Below are 18,652 nucleotides of genomic sequence, written 5' to 3'. Positions count from 1 at the left end.
GTCCTGGGACGTGAGTGTGCCCCAGGAGGCAGTGGGTGCTATGTGCCTGCATTTCTTCTTCTGTGAAATGGGGACACCGGTGGCCTCCCTCTTAGGGGTTGTCATGAAAACTGAATGAGAGCATATGTGGAGTACTAGAACAGTGTGATATAGTAACCAGTCAATGGTAGTTCTCTGTGTGACTGTTATCCCCATTTTTCAGATTTCTTACTGTCACTAGATTAAAAGTGAGATACACAGCTCAGAGAAAACAGTTTTGGGAGGAAATATGGTCCCAGTGAACAGTTTTCTAGTCCACTTAATCCAGCTTACTTGAGGCAAGGATATTTGGAAGACAGTGGCATAGAGGGCCGTGTGCCCCCGTTAAGTGGTGATGCCTCATAAATAGCACTTCATTCACTCTTGATTTTGGTAAAGATTTGAGCCTCAGAACTGAGGCTGTAGGGGCCGGGCGCGGTGGCTCAAGCCTGTAATCCCAGCACTTTGGGAGGCCGAGATGGGCGGATCACGAGGTCAGGAGATCGAGACCATCCTGGCTAACTTGGTGAAACCCCGTCTCTACTAAAAATACAAAAAACTAGCCGGGCGAGGTGGCGGGCGCCTGTAGTCCCAGCTACTTGAGAGGCTGAGGCAGGAGAATGGCATAAACCCGGGAGGCGGAGCGTGCAGTGAGCTGAGATCCGGCCACAGCACTCCAGCCCGGGCAACAGAGCGAGACTCCGTCTCAAAAAAAAAAAAGAACTGAGGCTGTTCTCTAGCAAGGTTTGGAATATAGTTTTTCTGTTTTTTTGATTACAGGTGCATCCAAATATTTAAAAGATTAAACCGTTACTATACAGTATGGTGGCGTATCAGTTTCCTGCTGCTGCAGTAACACGCGATCACTTAGTGACTTACATAAATTTATTCTCTTACAGTTTTAGAAGTCAGAAGTCGTAATATGAAAGTGTCTGGTTGGTTATATTTCTTGTGATGGTTCCAGGGGGAAAATCTGTTTCCTTGCTGCTTCTCCATCTTCAGAACCAAAGGTTGCATCTGCTCTCCCCACTGCCCTCTCTCTCCCATCCCTTTCTCCTTCCTGACTCTGGCTGTCCTGCCTCAATCTACAAGGATTCCTGCCCACCCAGCTAACCAGAATCTCAAGGCCCTTAATGTAGTCACATTTGCAAAGTCCCTTTTGTCTTGTAAAATAACATTCATAGATTTGGGGGATTAGGATGTGGGTCTTTTGTTGGGGGTGTCATCCTGCCTGCCTACAACAAGTGGTTATAATCTTTCATGAGAAGTAAGGATCCCAGTCTTGGAATATGGTCATTTTGCTCTTCAGATGGAGGTGATCCAAGGAATACCTTCAGACAAAGGAAGGGTCTTCCTTTCTTTTTTTTATCTTGTTCTAAAAGAAAGTTGACAGGAAGGGTTTTTCTTAAAAAGCAGTTCTCTGTCCATTTCTGTTTATAAATTAACAACTGGGGATATAATGTAATTAAAGACATGAGTTCTACACAGGCTTGGTTTAAATCCTAAAAAAATTTTTTTAACTGGTCTTATTTTGGATGGTTTTCTTTCTTCCTCTCTTATAAAAACACCTGTAATGAACTTCTATATGTAAAATAATTACTTTCTGCACATCAGTTTTCTTGGCATAAATTTTTAGAAGTGGATCTACAGGGTCCATGGTATTTTACACAATGGCACTGATATTTTAGAAACACTCTCTCCTTATGGAGAAATCTAATGATGTCAGAAACGGAATGGTCTTGTAGTTTAATCGAGAACTGGTATTCTAGGAAACATATAATAGCAATGAACTGGAATCAGGTCCTGGGAAATGAGAGGTGGTAGAAGGAAAGGACCGAGTGTCTGTGATTAGTTGGGGAAAGAACACCTTTGATACCTGGATCATTGGAATAACACGTTTTGCCCTGTTTGGAAGACCACATGGACAGCCTTAAGGGTAACACTGCCTAGGAGAGCAGTCTAGCAGAACATGAGACCTAGCATAACTGTATATGCCTGCATGGCCAAGGCCAGAAAGCAGTCGTGGGAATCTGTTGCTTCTGCAACAGGGAATATGTATTTACCACCCCCACTCATTTATTTACATTAAGACAAAAAGGCACATGAAAAGTTGAGTTTCCCAGTCAGTGAAGATTGTTCCTCTCATACAGAACAATATGACCCATTTTTATCCACATTTGGTTGTGCTAATGTCTGGACCATGCACTCCGGAAGGATATGTTAAATTTTTAAGATATATTTTGTTGCAGCAGATGTTTCTGTAACCCTGATTAGTTCACATGCAACAGGTAAACAGGAAAATTATGTTAGTAAAATGTGGTAGTTTTCCTAGGAAAGGGGAATCAGAACAGAGGAGTAGAATTAGAATTACATTCTTTCACAGGAAAGGAAAAACCTCTTAGCTGGAGTGTTGCACAGATATGTGTCCTGTTGGCTCTGTTTTTCACAATTTCATGAGTTCCTATACTTGGGTTCCCTCTACAGAGAGGCACATCCTTGGCCTAGCACAGTTCACAGCTTGTGGCAGGTTATTCTTTTCTCCTGTACTCAGAGGTCCACTTGGATCTTCATCATCTTAGTGATCATAAGCTAGCATCTCCACTCTCTAGTTTTGGAGCATTTAAGAAAATAAAACATAGCCGGGGGAGGTGGCGGGCGCCTGTAGTCCCAGCTACTCGGGACGCTGAGGCGGGAGAATGGCGTAAACCCGGGAGGCGGAGCTTGCAGTGAGCTGAGATCTGGGCCACTGCACTCTAGCCTGGACGACAGAGCGAGACTCCGTCTCAAAAAAAAAAAAGAAAAGAAAACAAGCTTTTTTTTTTTGAGGCAGTGTCTCGCCCAGGCTGGAGTACAGTGGCACGATCTTGGCTTACTACAACCTCTGCCTCCCAGATTCTAGCCATCCTCCTGTCTCAGCCTCCCAAGTAGCTGGGGCTACAGGTGCGTGCCACCATGCCCAGCTAATTTTTGCATTTTTAGTAGAGACGGGGTTTCACTACGTTGGCCAGGCTGGTCTCGAACTCCTGGCCTCAAGTGACCCGCCCTCCTTTGCCTCCCAAAGTGCTGGGATTACAGTCGTGAGCCACTGTGCCCAGTCCTCAACATTTTTTTGAGGTAATTGTAGATTGATTCTCATGCAGTTGTCAGAAATGATACAAAGATTCCCGTATCCCTTCACCGTAACATCTTGTGTAACTAGAGTACAATTGTCACAACTAGGAAATTGACATTGAGAAAACGCATCTATTTTATTTTATCTTATTTTATTTTATTTATTTTTTTGAGGCAGAGTTTCACTCTTGTCGCCCAGGCTGGAGTGCAGTGGTGCAATCTTGGCTCAGTGCAACCTCCACCTCCAGGGTTCAAGTGATTCTCCTGCCTCAGCCTCCTGAGTATCTGGGATTATAGGCCCACCCCACCATGCCTGGCTAATTTTTTGTTTTGTTTTGTTTTTTAGCTGGAGTCTCGCTCCCTTGCCCAGGCTGGAGTGCAATGGCTCCACTCTGCCTCCCAGATTCACACCATTCTCTTGCCTCAGCCACTTAAGTAGCTAGGACCACAGGTGCCCACCACCACACCCAGCTAATTTTTTGAATTTTTAGTAGAGACGGGGTTTCACCATATTAGCCAGGATGGTCTTGATCTCCTGACCTCGTGATCCGCCTGCCTCGGCCTCCCAAAGTGCTGGGATTTAATTTTTTGTATTTTTAGTAGAGACGGGGTTTCGCCATGCTGGCCAGGCTGGTCTCGAGCTCCTGACATCAGGTGATCCACCCACCTTGGCCTCCCAAAGTGCTGGGATTACAGGCGTGAGCCACTGCGCCTGGCCTGACAATCCATCGTTTTTATTCAAATCATGTCAGTGTTACATGCACTCTTTTGCTTGTATATGTATTTAGTTCTATGCAGTTTTATTATGTGTGTATTTGTGCGACTACCACCAAAATCAGTATACAGAACAGTCTGTTGGAAGGATCTCTCATACTGCCCCTTTATAGCCATAACCACCTCCATTTCTCCCTTACCCTCATCCCTGGCAACCAGTAATCTGTTCTCTATCTCTGTAATTTTGTTTCAAAAATACTATTCCAAAAATAGTTTATAAATGGAATCATTAAGTGTATAACTTTGGGGCCAGGCGCAGTGGCTCACGCCTGTAATCCCAGCAATTTCGGAGGCCGAGGTGGGCGGATCACTTGAACTCAGGAGTTTGAGACCAGCCTGGCTAACATGGTGAAACCCTGTCTCTACTAAAAATACAAAAATTAACTGGGTGTGATGGTGCGCCTGTAGTTCCAGCTACTTGGGAGGCTGAGGCACGAGAATCAGTTGTACCCAGGAGGCAGAGGTTGCAGTGTGCTGAGATTGCACCACTGCACTCCAGCCTAGGCGATAGAGTGAGACTCTGTCTCAAGGAAAAAAAAAAAAGTGTATAATTTTGGGAGGTTGGCTTTTTTCACTCAGCATAATTCCCTTGAGGTCCATACAAGTTGTACGTATCAATAAGTTTATTTGACCAGGTGTGGCGGCTCACGCCTGTAATACCAGCACTTTGGGAGGCTGAGGTGGGCAGATCACTTGAGGTCAGGAGTTCAAAACTAGCCTGGCCAACATGGTGAAACCCATCTCTACTAAAAATACAACAATTTACCTGGGCATGGTGACGCCTGCCTGTAGTCCCAGCTACTCGGGAGGCCGAGGCAGGAGAATCGCTTGAACCTGGGAGGTGGAGGTTGCAGTGAGCTGAGATCGTGGCACTGCACTCCAGCCTCGGTTACAGAGTAAGACTCCTTCTCAAAAAAAAAGGGAAATGTTTATTCCTCTTCATTGCTGAGTAGTATTCCATGGTGTGTGTTTTCCGGGTTCACTCTTCGCTTGCTGAGGATCATCTGGGTTGTTTTCAGTTTTTTACTGTTATGAATAAACATGCTATGAACATGAGGTTTCATTTCTCTGGGATAAAATGACCAGGAGTACAATGCTGGGTTTTATGTTTTTTGTTTTTTTTTTTTTAACTGAGATACAGTCTCACTCTGTTGCCCAGGCTGGAGTGCAGTGGTACAATCTTAGCTCACTGCAACCTCCACCTCCTGGGTTCAAACAATTCTATCTCAGCCTCCCAAGTAACTGTGATTACAGGTGCAAGCCGCCACACCTGGCTAATTTTTATATTTTTAGTAGAGGCGGGGTTTTGCCATGTTGGCCAGGCTGGTTTCAAACTCCTGACCTCAAGTGATCCACCTGCCTTGGCCTCCCAAAGGGCTGCGATTACAGGCATGAGCCACTGGGCCTGGCCAGTTTTATGCATTTTTAGTGCTCCAAGAGGCAGCAGTGTCTAGCCATGATTACTGTTTTTGTTAGTATTCTGGTTATAAAGTTGAACAGGTCTTGAAGGGCCTGCCTTAATTGTGTTTTTCCAACGAGTCCTTTTAGTTATTTATTTATTTATTTTTTTGAGACGGAGTCTCGCTCTGTCGCCCAGGCTGGAGTGCAGTGACCGGATCTCAGCTCACTGCAAGCTCCGCCTCCCAGGTTTACGCCATTCTCCTGCCTCAGCCTCCCGAGTAGCTGGGACTACAGGCGCCCGCCACCTCGCCCGGCTAATTTTTTGTATTTTTTAGTAGAGACGGGGTTTCACCGTGTTAGCCAGGATGGTCTCGATCTCCTGACCTTGTGATCCGCCCGTCTCGGCCTCCCAAAGCGCTGGGATTACAGGCTTGAGGCACCGCGCCCGGCCGAGTCCTTTTATTTTAATGAGCCTTTTTGCCAAGCTCGGGGTTTTTCAGGAATGTATCTACCCTGTCATATCTGAAACACACTAGGTGGGATGAGGGTTGCAGAAATAGGTGGCATTACCAACTGTAAGCACTGGGTTCCCTTCTTTCACTCAGAGATGATGGCGCCACTTCCTCAGTCTCGGCACTCAAGCGCCTGGAACGGAGTCAGTGGACGGATAAGATGGATTTGCGGTTTGGTTTTGAGCGGCTGAAGGAGCCTGGTGAGAAGACAGGCTGGCTCATTAACATGCATCCTGTAAGCACTCGGTCCTTCTCCCACCCAGGAGTATGGCTGCACCCATTCTTGTCATAGCATAGTCTTTGTCTGAAGAGTCGGGGACACGTGGGGGAACTTTGAGTGGATCAGGTGGGAGATGGAAAGGTTCCCAGCTCTTCTTTCCTCTTTAACGTCATTAAGGGCCACACAGAGGCCACTGTGAGAAGCCAGAGGTGATGGGCATCGCTTTTAGCCATCAGAATAAAGCTTTCAAGGATTGTGAGGGAGAAATGGAGAGAAATCCCCGTTTGGAGTCTGTTACGATGTGGTTCTTGTAAATAAGGCTGGTAGTGTAAACGTAGGGGTGGAGTAAAGACCTAGATGAGAGGGACTGTTTCCCAAAAGGTAGGAGGAAAGTTTCTTTAACTGTGTAGAGGATGATCTTGTGCCTATGTTGACTGATTCTCTTGTAGACCGAGATTTTAGATGAAGATAAGCGCTTAGTCAGTGCAGTGGATTACTACTTTATTCAAGATGACGGAAGCAGATTTAAGGTAAGCCCCTGACCCCGAGAAGCTAAAACCCACTTGCAGTGAGCAGCCGGATCGGATCTAAAATGAGGGGTGTTCATCTAGCTCTGTGACTGTCAGGGAGGGTGTGGGAGAGCAGCCCATAGCCCACCAGAACTCAGGCCCCTGGAGGCCCCGTCAGTCATCACGTAAGATGTCCTGAGAGAAGCCAGTTCAGGAAGACTGAATGGTGAGCAGTATTGTCTTTCAGGTTCTTGCCTCTGTGATAAGTGCACATTCTGACTTCCTGTTATGCTTTAAGAGCTACCAAGGTCAAGGCTGCCCTGGCCTTAGGCTGTTCATGGGATGTAGGAGCAAGCAGTCTGTTTTCATTTTTCTCTCCCTTTTTTCTTTCTCGTCGCCCCTGGATGGGTTGGTGACTCTTACAGGTGGCCCTGCCCTATAAACCATATTTCTACATTGCAACCAGAAAGGTAAGTGTATTTTATAGATTCAGGTCAGACGACTGGTGTGTCATTCTGTGGTGGGCTTTGCAACTGGGAAATAGGCAAGGAAGGAAATGTATTTTACCAACGGAAAGCCTTTTCATTCTGATCCTGATTAGGGTTGTGAGCGAGAAGTTTCATCTTTTCTCTCCAAGAAGTTTCAGGGCAAAATTGCAAAAGTGGAGACTGTCCCCAAAGAGGATCTGGACTTGGTAAGTATCACCCAGACTTTGCAGGGGTAAATGAGGTCAGGATCTACATTGTCCATAGCAGGTGAGATCGGAAGAGGTAGAAATTCAGGTCATCTATTGGGTGATGGGGCGGTGTGGTGACCCTCTATAAAATTCTTTCAGAGAGCTCTAGTGGTGTTAGTTGGTGCCACATGCAGAATTGGACAAGGTGCCTTGAAGTCGCCAACTCTTTGACTTATGTATTTACCTTTGAGTGTTTACCCTCTCACCCATAAAGTCCTGTTTCTCTTTAACCAATGAGCATGATCTCTTCGCATTATAGCCAAATCACTTGGTGGGTTTGAAGCGAAATTACATCAAGCTGTCCTTCCACACCGTGGAGGATCTTGTCAAAGTGAGGAAGGAGATCTCCCCTGCTGTGAAGAAGAACAGGGAGCAGGATCATGCCAGCGACGCGTACACAGCTCTGCTTTCCAGGTAAACTCTGCTCTTGTGAGCAAAGCATCAGCTGGTTCAGAACGACAAGATGGATAGGAGACAGGAACACGTAGCAATAAAGTTACCTTAATGGCTGGCTCTATTTGATACGGAAAACTTGAGCAATTAGGTAGAGATTTTTGTATATTCCGTGTTAAATAAAACAGTGGCTTCCCAGGTTACATTTTATGTGTTAGCTCTCTTTTCCTATGGAGGGGTGGGTTTATGGCTCTAAAGTTGAGTGGTTGTAATAGTGAAGTCACCTTAGAGGGAAAAGATCCCTCATCCTGCTGCCCTAACACAATCCATCTGTGAATTTCATTAAGTGCTGAGATTTACACAGCACATCTTCTCCAGAGAACCTTGGGTATCGTCCACAGAAACTGAAGTCTAGAACGCCAAACACTGTTCATCAAATGTTTGAGCCTCAACTATAATAGGATGCAAAGTAACAGATTAGGAAGAGAAAATCTTGAGTAATGAAGTTTGTATGACTTCGGAAGAACCTACCTTATCCTCTGACAAAACAAGATCAGTTTGGGATGCTGAGCATTTCTACAGTCCCTACCCTGCGTCTGCCTTCCCTGGCAATGCCATAAGTTACTTTTTGAAATATTGGAAGGTGTAATCAGAGACTGAGTCCTCAGAGGTTTGAGCCGTATCTGAGACTTGTCTTCTTCCCCCTGGATAGCCCATTGATTATTTCAGCTTATGGGCCAATAGTGACCGCAAGGGTGGGCCACATCTTTAGACACTGTAGAGACCCATGCATAGGTTATGTAAAGCCCAGGCCTGCTCTTCAGCCTGCATGAGGCAGCCTCCTGAGTATCAGGACCATGGTGGGGTCATGCCTGGGTGCTCTCCTGACTGGCAGCACTTCATGTTTTATTTCTTTTTTCTTCTATTTACTTATTTATTTTCAGACAGGGTCTTGCTCTGTTGCCCAGGCTGGAGTGCAGTGGTGCAGTCATAGCTCACCATGACCTCGAACTCCTGGGCTCAAGCAATCCTTTCACCTCAGCTTCCTGAGTAACTGGGATCACAGGTGTGTACCCCATGCCTGGCTAATTATTATTATTATTGTTTTTTTGTAGAGATGAGTCTCCCTATGTTTCCCAGGCCTGTCTTGAACTCCTGGGCCTAAGCGCTCCTGCTGCCTCCCAGAGTGCTGGGATTAAAGGCATAAGCCCTCTTTTTTTTTTTTTTTTTTTTAGTTGGGGTATAACTCACATCATATAAAATGCATACATCTTACGCTGAATTTTTTTCCTGTCTGTAGGGTTATCATCCAAGCAATTCTTTATTTTTTTGAGACGGAGTCTCGTTCTGTTGCCCAGGCTGGAGTGCAATGGCGCAATCTCGGCTCACTGCACCCTTCGCCTCCCAGGTTCAAGTGATTCTCCTACCTCAGCCTCCCAAGTATCTGGGATTACAGGCGTGCACGAACACGCCTGGCTAATTTTTGTATTTTTAGTAGAGACGGGGTTTCACCGTGTTGGCCACGCTGGTCTCGAACTCCTGACCTCGGGTGATCCGCCCCCCCTTGGCTTCCCAAAGTGCTGGGATTATAGGCATGAGCTGCCATGCTTGGCCCAATCCAAGCCATTCTTAAAGGAAGGACTGCCCTGGTCATTGAAACCACCTCAATTTACCTTTTGTGTTTCCTCAGTTAGAACTCTGGTCTCATCTCTTGCTACTGATTTGGAACTCTGGTCCTACCTCCTCCAGACCCTGGCAGCTGAGTTAGTTGCTCTCTTGTTAATTCCTAGTGTTCTGCAGAGGGGTGGTGTCATTACTGATGAAGAGGAAACCTCTAAGAAGATAGCCGATCAGTTGGACAACATTGTGGACATGCGCGAGTACGATGTTCCCTACCACATCCGCCTCTCCATTGACCTGAAGATCCACGTGGTGAGTAGGGCAGGGTTGGGTTGCTGCTCACATGAATTTCCTAACAGCCAGGAGATGATCATTATGGGTGAATCCACACAGGAGCAGACTTTCCTGGATGTAGAACTCCAGTTAACACACTGTGTGTTTTGCAGGCTCATTGGTACAACGTCAGATACCGTGGAAATGCTTTTCCAGTGGAAATCACCCGCCGAGATGACCTTGTTGAACGACCTGTAAGTTTTGTTGCTTGTATTACCTTCATCGTAAAATTTCTGGTTTTCTGGAGAGAATATTCTTTAGTGCTGAAGAGTAAATTTGACTCAAAGATATGTTTCCTGCTTTCACCCCAATACTTTATTAAAGGAAATATGGAGGTAGAATTTTTCATCAGTTTCTGACGGTATCATTTCCTTTTTTGTTGCATATCACTGCACGACATCAGTATTTGAGCTAGGCAGGATGTGGACATTTGAGGGAAAGCTAGGACTTCCGTTGGGTAGTTGATAGTGAAGAGACGTGGTGACAAATGGATTTGTAACCAGAAGGCCTTGGTTCGAACATGACTTTGTGGTGTTGGGAAAGTCTTTGTATTCAGTTTTCTCTTTTCCGAAACGAAGATATCATCTCTGTGCCACATTTACCTTTCAGGGTTGTCATAACCATCAGAATGAGGTGATGTCTTCTAAAGAGTTTTTCTACTACAGTTCTGTGATTTTAGGCTTGTCCTGTGATCGTCTGCTCTCTGAGGCGTGTGAGTTTCCACGCCATGGAGAGTCGTGATGCTCTCGACGTAGGTTGGTCAGTCTTAGGGTCCCTCTCCCAGCTCTGGAGCCTTTTCACTCTTAACAACCAGAGGGAGGTAGAGCAGGCCGGGGGCGGGTGTTCAGGGAGGCCTGATGGGGAGTTTAGAGCTTGGCTTTATGCTTATTTTGTCCCCACAGGACCCTGTGGTTTTGGCATTTGACATTGAGACGACCAAACTGCCCCTCAAGTTTCCTGATGCTGAGACAGACCAGATTATGATGATTTCCTACATGATCGACGGCCAGGTGAGCAGCCGGCTTCTGGGAAGAAAGCTCCTGGGATGGAGACCTTGTCTGGTCCCCACACTACAGCAGCGTCTGCCCCACAGTTAGGATTTGTTGAGTGAATAATGAGTTAGTCCAGGAATGGGAGCAGCTAAGCCGTTCCGACTTCCACCTGTACCCTCCCCTTTCCAGTGGGAATCCAGACATGGAGGGTCCCTTCTCAGGAAGCTTAGGGCACTTTCACGTTGCTGTGGACTTCTTTGTAGTGAGAATCTCTAGGCAGAGTGTGTGGGCAGGGTGGGGGCACCAGGTCTTGGCTTTGCAGCCTCTGACTTGTGCTCATTGCTAATGAACTTCGCTAGGGCTACCTCATCACCAACAGGGAGATTGTTTCAGAAGACATTGAAGATTTTGAGTTCACCCCCAAGCCAGAATATGAAGGGCCGTTTTGTGTTTTCAATGAACCCGATGAGGTAAGGAGGTATCACTTGTGAAACTGCCTGGTACTGTGGGAAGAAGGGGCATGCGGATCTTTCCAAGGCCTCAGGCATTCCGTCAGATCACAGTTGCAGCTCCATCAGCTTCGTTCTTAGGGTATGACCCTCTTTTCTGCCAGAAATGGGCTGGGGGCAGGAATAAGGGCCAGCATGAGGCTGCTGCTTCTGAACTTTGGGGGAGGAATTTGGAAATAGCTTGAAGAAGAGAAAGAGCAGACCTCTGACTGCTGTGACTTGGGTTTAGGCTCATCTGATCCAAAGGTGGTTTGAACACGTCGAGGAGACCAAACCCACCATCATGGTCACCTACAACGGGGACTTTTTTGACTGGTGAGTCTGTGTCTTCTCTGTGAGTAACTGGGCAGCGTTTGAGAGGGAGGGCATTGCATGGTGCGGGGGCGCTTCCCATGTTGACTGAGGAGGTGGCTTCTGGGTTCACTCCGCACCTCCCGTGTCTCAGTTCCTCCCTGGATCTGAAGGAGGAATGGAGAAAGGGGAATTAGAGCCTGATCTTCCCACTTGCTTGTCTGTCCTCTTTCGAACCCAGGCCATTTGTGGAGGCCCGGGCAGCAGTCCACGGTCTGAGCATGCAGCAGGAGATAGGCTTCCAGAAGGACAGCCAGGGGGAGTACAAGGCGCCCCAGTGCATCCACATGGACTGCCTCAGGTAGGGGCCGCAGAGCAGCACGGCTCGTCACTGCTGTCTGTGAGCGAGATCTGAAGGCCTCTTGCAGACTGTGCTGTCACCACATCTCATGGGAGGAGGGTGGCCTCTGAGAGGCTGTTTCAGGTCACCCAAGAGGATGGCAGCTGCCACCCTGCCGGGGCCCGGGATGTGCTGTCTTTGAGTGTTGGCTGACAATTCGTCAGTGACCAGGCACATTGAGCATCAGCCTCTGGGGTGGGGAAGCCACCGGGAAGACACACTCAACGCACAGGCCCCAGAGCTAGGACCTCACGGAGCTGCACTGCCCAGGCCAGACTGGGGCTGCCTCACGGGACGAGCGCAGATTCCAGATGAGCTGGGGTGGGAGGCAGCTCAAAGCTGCAGAGAGTCACGGCGTTCGGGGGCTCTGACATGTCTAGTTGGGAGGACAGGTGGATGTGGAAATGCCAAGAGAAGGAGGCTGGAAGGGAAGGAAGGGGAGGAAGGGAAGAGAAGTTAGTGAAGAAAGGGAAAGGAGGGAAGGAAAGGAAAGGAGGGCCCCCATGACCTCTGTACTCTGCACAGTGCCACTGGAGCGCTTGAAGCCTGAATACGTTTCTATTTAGCTCTGACATTCAGCACTTGGCTTGGAGAGGGAGGCCAGGAGGCTGGGGCTGCTTCAGCATGTGACAGTCCTGATCCCAGGCCGGGAGTGAGGGGCGTGAGGCTTCAGGGTCTGTCATGTGGGGCAGGGGCAGGGGGAGACCCAGGGGTGCTGGTTCTCAGGGAGGGGTGACACCTGGGGATTCTGTGCCATCCACGGCCACAGGGAATGGGTAGAGAAGGGACTTGAGGTAGGAGGTGACCCCGCTCCTGATATGCCAGCCTGGAAGCCCCACCCATATGGAGGCCCTGAAGACCACCATGAGGCTTGGTTTGGGCTCGCACTGGATTGGGACTCACTGGGATGTGGGTGGGTCTTGGTGAAAGCTAGGGTAGTGGTTGAACTGAAGGCAAGAGGTAAAGTGAGAGAAGAGGGCCACAGGGTGGAGGCTGCGGGGGGCGGAGTCCGGACATGGCCCCTGGACAGCTGCCTCAGGAAGGCATCTGTAGGGAGGAGGTGGTGACAGGTTCCAGGTAGAGTGTGGGGGCCTTCTTTTCTTAATTTTTATTTAATTTTTATTCTACTTGGCATCCCATCTTGCTTTCTTTCTTTTTTTTTTTTTTTTTGAGGCGGAGTCTCGCTCTGTCGCCCAGGCTGGAGTGCAGTGGCCGGATCTCAGCTCACTGCAAGCTCCGCCTCCTGGGTTCACGCCATTCTCCTGCCTCAGCCTCCGGAGTAGCTGGGACTACAGGCGCCCGCCACCTCGCCCGGCTAGTTTTTTTTTTGTATTTTTAGTAGAGACAGGGTTTCACCGTGTTAGCCAGGATGGTCTCGATCTCCTGACCTCGTGATCCGCCCGTCTCAGCCTCCCAAAGTGCTGGGATTACAGGCTTGAGCCACCGCGCCCGGCCCCATCTTGCTTTCTATTAAAGGAGGGTGGGCTTGAGTGTTTCCGTGCTGAAGGGACAGTGTGAGAGAGAAGCTCAGTGTGGTTGATAGAACTAGGCCCCAGCGGTGCAGACCTGAGGTCTGGGGGAGAGGCCCAAGGAGGCGGGGCGCCCGCCAGAGAGGCCACAGGCTCAGCCAAGGTTGGGACGAAGGCAGGGGCCAGAAGGACCGGTCCTGGTGCTTCCTTGTGTTGTGGATAGGTCTGTGAGATTAACTAGATCTGAATGAAGGGTTTTCATGAGGGGCCTACACTGTTTGGGGCTTTGGTGTGAGGCTCCTGGGTGCCTGTTAGGACCTTGCATCTGTCTATGTGGTGCCCAGTTTTGCCAATTCTCAGGGGTTCCCAGGCTGCATGTTAGAATCGTCCTGGCTTCTGTTTTCATTCTCCTTCCAGGTGGGTGAAGAGGGACAGTTACCTTCCCGTGGGCAGCCATAATCTCAAGGCGGCCGCCAAGGCCAAGCTAGGCTATGATCCCGTGGAGCTGGACCCAGAAGACATGTGTCGGATGGCCACGGAGCAGCCCCAGGCACGTAAGCCACATCTTGCCTCCCTCTGCTGCCGTGTGCACACATGTATGCCAGCCCGCTCCACCCAGCAGGCTGTGTCTCCGGGACAGACATGTTTTGTCCTGTGCCCGTCTCCTTACTGCGTGTGCAGCAGGCTAGTCAGGCCAGGCTTTGCTTTCTGTGCTTCACACTTGACCCTGGGCTCTTGTTTTGTTTTTTTGAGACGGAGTCTCGCTCTGTCGTCCAGGCTGGAGTGCAGTGGCCGAATCTCAGCTCACTGCAAGCTCCGCCTCCCGGGTTTATGCCATTCTCCTGCCTCAGCCTCCCGAGTAGCTGGGACTACAGGCGCCCGCCACCTCGCCCGGCTAGTTTTTTGTATTTTTTAGTAGAGACGGGGTTTCACCATGTTAGCCAGGATGGTCTCGATCTCCTAACCTCGTGATCCGCCCGTCTCGGCCTCCCAAAGTGCTGGGATTACAGGCTTGAGCCACCGCGCCCGGCCGACCGTGGGCTCTTGACTTTGATGGCCCTGCTTCTCTGGCGTTCTCTCCTCAGACACTGGCCACATATTCCGTGTCAGATGCTGTCGCCACTTACTACCTCTACATGAAGTATGTCCACCCATTTATCTTCGCTCTGTGCACCATCATTCCCATGGAGCCCGATGAGGTGAGTATCTTCTGTCCTCTCAGCACCCTGGCCTCCTCAGCCCTTGCCCCATTCCAAATGCACTGAAGCTGAATTGAGGTGGACGTCCCATGAGTGCTGGCACCAAAGACAGCAGTAGAATTCTGGTGTGTGATGTTAGGGATGTCCTTTGGGAATTCTCTGGCTCCAGTGTGAGGAAGGATCCACAGGAGAATTTGCAGCCATTACTATGAGGTTTTTCTCTCCTTTCACATTGAAGTTCAGTTTAGGTTCCTGGACTTCGCCTGCAAGTCAAGGCCTTTGGTGTCACTTTTGGCTGGAAGCCTTGGTTTCTCTTGCAGGTGCTGCGGAAGGGCTCTGGCACGCTGTGTGAGGCCTTGCTGATGGTGCAGGCCTTCCACGCCAACATCATCTTCCCCAACAAGCAGGAGCAGGAGTTCAATAAGCTGACAGACGACGGACACGTGCTGGACTCTGAGACCTACGTCGGGGGCCACGTGGAGGCCCTCGAGTCTGGGGTCTTCCGCAGCGATATCCCTTGCCGGTTTAGGATGGTGTGCTTCTTCCCTAGGATTCAGTTTCTTCCCACTCTTGTGCTGTGGTAGGACCCAGAAGCTGCAGGGGCTGAAATAAAGCCCCTTTTCCCAATCCTGTCCCATGGCCCCTCACCAGGTGTGGCTTCTCTGGCCCAGCTCCCCCCTGGGGTTTCTTTAGGGCAGTGCACTGCAGAGTGCACACGTGAGTCCTTCCGGAGCTTTCTCGGGCACATCCAGCCACTTGCAGCCATAACATCAAACCTGAGGCGGGCTAGTGTGGATGTGTTTCCCCTCTGACCCCTGTCGTCTCACTGTCATTTGTGCCAGAATCCTGCCGCCTTTGACTTCCTGCTGCAGCGGGTGGAGAAGACCTTGCGCCACGCCATTGAGGAAGAGGAGAAGGTTCCTGTGGAGCAAGTCACCAACTTTGAAGAGGTAACCGTCCGGGAGGCAGAAGAGCTAGTCCGTGTTTGGTGCCTTCTTCAGAGACCACAGCTTTCAGCAGCACGTTTATTGTGCACCTGCTGCGTGTGATGCTGTGGACAGATGACACAGGGTCTCTGGTGGGACAGGGCAGTCATGGTTGTGACGTGTGATGCTGTCTGCCAAGGTCGGAGAGCTTCATGAGAGGTGGGGTGTGAGCCGCTCCTGAAATGCAGTGACATGGAAGGTGGGTCCTGGTGGGATGTGTCCCGTGTCCCGTTTTAAGGCATTAGGACTTCATTTTATAGGCATTGGGGAGCCATTGGAGGTTTTAAATTTTATTTTTTATTGGTGAGACTTAAAAATGACAGTAAATTCCTACAAATGACTGGATTAGCGACTGTAAAATCTGTCACAAAATGGTTAGAAAGCACACTTACAAAGTGTGTTATGTGACTGGAGAGAGAGACACCAGTTCTTTTCTGATCCTCATTCCTCAGGACGTGGCATGTCTCAGGTCTTTTTTTTTTTTTTTTCATTTTTGAGATGGAATCTCACTGTTGTTGGCCTGGGCTAGAGTGCAACGGCATGATCTTGGCTCACTGGAACCTCTGCCGCCCAGGTTCCAGCAATTCTCCTGCCTCAGGCTCCCCAGTAGCTGAGATTACAGGCACCCACCACCATGCCTGGCTAATTTTTGTATTTTTATTAGAGACGGGGTTTCACCATGTTGTTCAGTCTGATCTTGAACTCCTGACCTTGTGATCTGGCTGCCTTGGCCTCCCAAAGTGCCTGGATTACAGGTGTGAGCCCCTGCACCCGGCCTGTCTGAGGTCTTCATATCAGGCACTGTGCAGCACTGCATCATGTTCAGTGAGGCTGCTGGTTTAGAGTTTTTAACAGTTTTCACAGTGATGCCAAGAAGCTTTTTTTTTTTTTTTTTTTTTTTTTCTGGAGTCTTGCTTTGTCGTCCACACTGGAGTGCAATGGCACGATCTCAGCTCACGGCAACCTTTGCCTCCCGGGTTCAAGCGATTCTCCTGCCTCAGCCTCCTGAGTAGCTGGGATTACAGGTGCCCGCCACCATGCCTGGCCAATTTTTGTATTTTTAGTAGAGATGAGGTTTCACCATGTTGGCCAGGCTGGTTTCATACTCCTGACTGTAAGTGATCTGCCCACCTCAGCCTCCCAAAGTGCTGGGATTACAGGTGTGAGCCACTGCGCCTGCCCCCAAGAAACATCTTGTAATAGATTCACAAGCCAAAATTTAAACAAGAATATGTGTACACTCTTTGCAAACTGTGAAGCACTGTTTGGCTTTTGTCAGCCACAGCTATTATACTGCAGGGAACTCTCATGAACCGATCAGGAAGAGAGCCTTGTCTGAATAACAAATAGGAGTTAAAGAATGTCGGCCATGGCCAGGCACGGTGGCTCACGCCTATAATCCCAGCACTTTCGGAGGATGAGGCAGGTAGATCACAAGGTCAGGAGATGGAGACCATCCTGGTTAACACGGTGAAACCCCGTCTCTACTAAAAACATACAAAAAAAATTAGCCAGGCGTGGTGGCGGGCACCTGTAGTCCCAGCTACTCGGGAGGCTGAGGCAGGAGAATGGCCTGAACCTGGGAGGCAGAGCTTCAAGTGAGCTGAGATGGTGCCACTGCACTCCAGCCTGGGCAGCCTGTATTCCCAGCATTTTGGGAGGCCGAGGTGGGCAGATCACCTGAGGTCAGGAGTTCGAGACCAGCCTGGCCAGCATGGAGAAACCCCATCTCTCCTAAAACTACAAAAAAAAAAAAAAAATTACCCGGGCGTGGTGGCGAGACATCTTAGAATCTGAGGTGGAATTTTGCTCTTGTTGCCCAGGCTGGAGTGCAATGGTGCGATCTCAGCTTACCTCAACTTCTGCCTCCTGGGTTCAAGCGATTCTCCTGCCTCAGCCTCTTGAGTAGCTGGGATTACAGGTGCCCACCACCAGGCCCGGGTAATTTTTTTTTGTATTTTTAGTAGAGACAGGGTTTCTCCATGTTGGCCAGGCTGGTCTCAAACTCCCAACCTCAGGTGATCCGCCTGCCTCAGCCTCCCAAATTGCTGAGATTACAGGCGTGACCCACCGCGCCCAGCCTAGGAGCAGATACTGAAGTCTTTAGGAAACAGTGAGACGGGCAGGTAGGGTGAAGATGGCGGTGTGGTAGGTGTAAGGACGCCTGGCTCCCTGGTGAGTGCAGAAGGGAGCTCTGTAGAATGTAACAAGCATTCTGTCTTGTTAGCGATTCCTAAGTCCCTAAAAGTGCCCTTGAAAGGAAAGCCCACTGGGCACGGTGGCTCACGCCTGTAATCCCAGCACTTTGGGAGGCCCAAACGGGTGGATCACGAGGTCAGGAGATCGAGACCATCCTGGCTAACACGGTGAAACCCCGTCTCTACTAAACATACAAAAAATTAGCTGGGCGCGGTGGCGGACGCCTGTAGTCCCAGCTACTCGGGAGGCTGAGGCAGGAGAATGGCAGGAACCTGGGAGGCGGAGCTTGCAGTGAGCTGAGATCGCGCTACTGCACTCCAGCCCGGGCGACAGAGCGAGACTCCGTCTCAAAAAAAAAAAAGAAAGAAAAGCCCGGGGTCGCCTTTGTGTCCCTGAGGAGTCACCTGTGGGGTGGAGGATGGCTGGGGGGATGTCAGCAGGGGCTCACAGCCACATGGGGCGTGTCCAGGTGGTGGTTCCACGTGGAAACTTGGCCATTCACTTGTCCCAGCGCATCCTCCCCTTCTTGGACTGGACAGCTTTTCAGAACATGCCATTAGTGGGCAGGGAAAGGTGCAGTGGAGGCTCTTCCCCAGCTGATTCTTTTACCTATAATTCAAGTAGAAACAATAGGTGGTGGTGTGGTATTTCCTGTTCTATGGGATATATATTATTCCTTGTAATCACTTTTTTCTTAAAATTTTAGGTGTGTTTTCTAGTTTTACTACTTTGGAGGGTTTTAAGGATTTTTCTTTTTCTTTTTGTTTGAGACAGGACCTGGCTGTGTTGCCCAGGCTCTAGTGCAGTGGTGCAGTCTGGGCTCACTACAGCCTTGACCTCAGGGGCTCAAGTGATTCTTCCACCCTAGCCTTCTGAGCAGCTGGGACTGCAGGTGCCGCTGCCACACACAGCCACTTCTTTATTTTTTGTAGAGACGGGGGTCCCACTGTGTTGCTTAGGCTGGTCTTGAACTCCTGGGC

General features: G+C 49.4%; 1 protein-coding gene across 1 annotated transcript in view; it reads left to right on the top strand.

Annotated features, from left to right (window-relative positions):
* The window catches only part of POLE (DNA polymerase epsilon, catalytic subunit), a 66,657-nt gene that overhangs the window by 2,043 nt on the left and 45,962 nt on the right, over positions 1 to 18,652 (top strand). Inside the window, exons 2-16 of the mRNA XM_023196783.3 lie at positions 5,910 to 6,051; positions 6,486 to 6,566; positions 6,971 to 7,015; positions 7,147 to 7,239; positions 7,541 to 7,695; positions 9,465 to 9,606; positions 9,741 to 9,821; positions 10,530 to 10,637; positions 10,979 to 11,089; positions 11,358 to 11,443; positions 11,661 to 11,780; positions 13,706 to 13,838; positions 14,374 to 14,487; positions 14,808 to 15,020; positions 15,330 to 15,437. Coding sequence (XP_023052551.1) covers positions 5,910 to 6,051; positions 6,486 to 6,566; positions 6,971 to 7,015; positions 7,147 to 7,239; positions 7,541 to 7,695; positions 9,465 to 9,606; positions 9,741 to 9,821; positions 10,530 to 10,637; positions 10,979 to 11,089; positions 11,358 to 11,443; positions 11,661 to 11,780; positions 13,706 to 13,838; positions 14,374 to 14,487; positions 14,808 to 15,020; positions 15,330 to 15,437 — 1,732 coding nt within the window. The remainder of the gene's footprint in view (positions 1 to 5,909; positions 6,052 to 6,485; positions 6,567 to 6,970; positions 7,016 to 7,146; positions 7,240 to 7,540; positions 7,696 to 9,464; positions 9,607 to 9,740; positions 9,822 to 10,529; positions 10,638 to 10,978; positions 11,090 to 11,357; positions 11,444 to 11,660; positions 11,781 to 13,705; positions 13,839 to 14,373; positions 14,488 to 14,807; positions 15,021 to 15,329; positions 15,438 to 18,652) is intronic.

This window comes from Piliocolobus tephrosceles, chromosome 10 (assembly GCF_002776525.5).
Source record: "Piliocolobus tephrosceles isolate RC106 chromosome 10, ASM277652v3, whole genome shotgun sequence".
Classification (NCBI taxonomy): domain Eukaryota; kingdom Metazoa; phylum Chordata; class Mammalia; order Primates; family Cercopithecidae; genus Piliocolobus; species Piliocolobus tephrosceles.
This window is presented reverse-complemented; position numbering and strand designations above follow the sequence as displayed.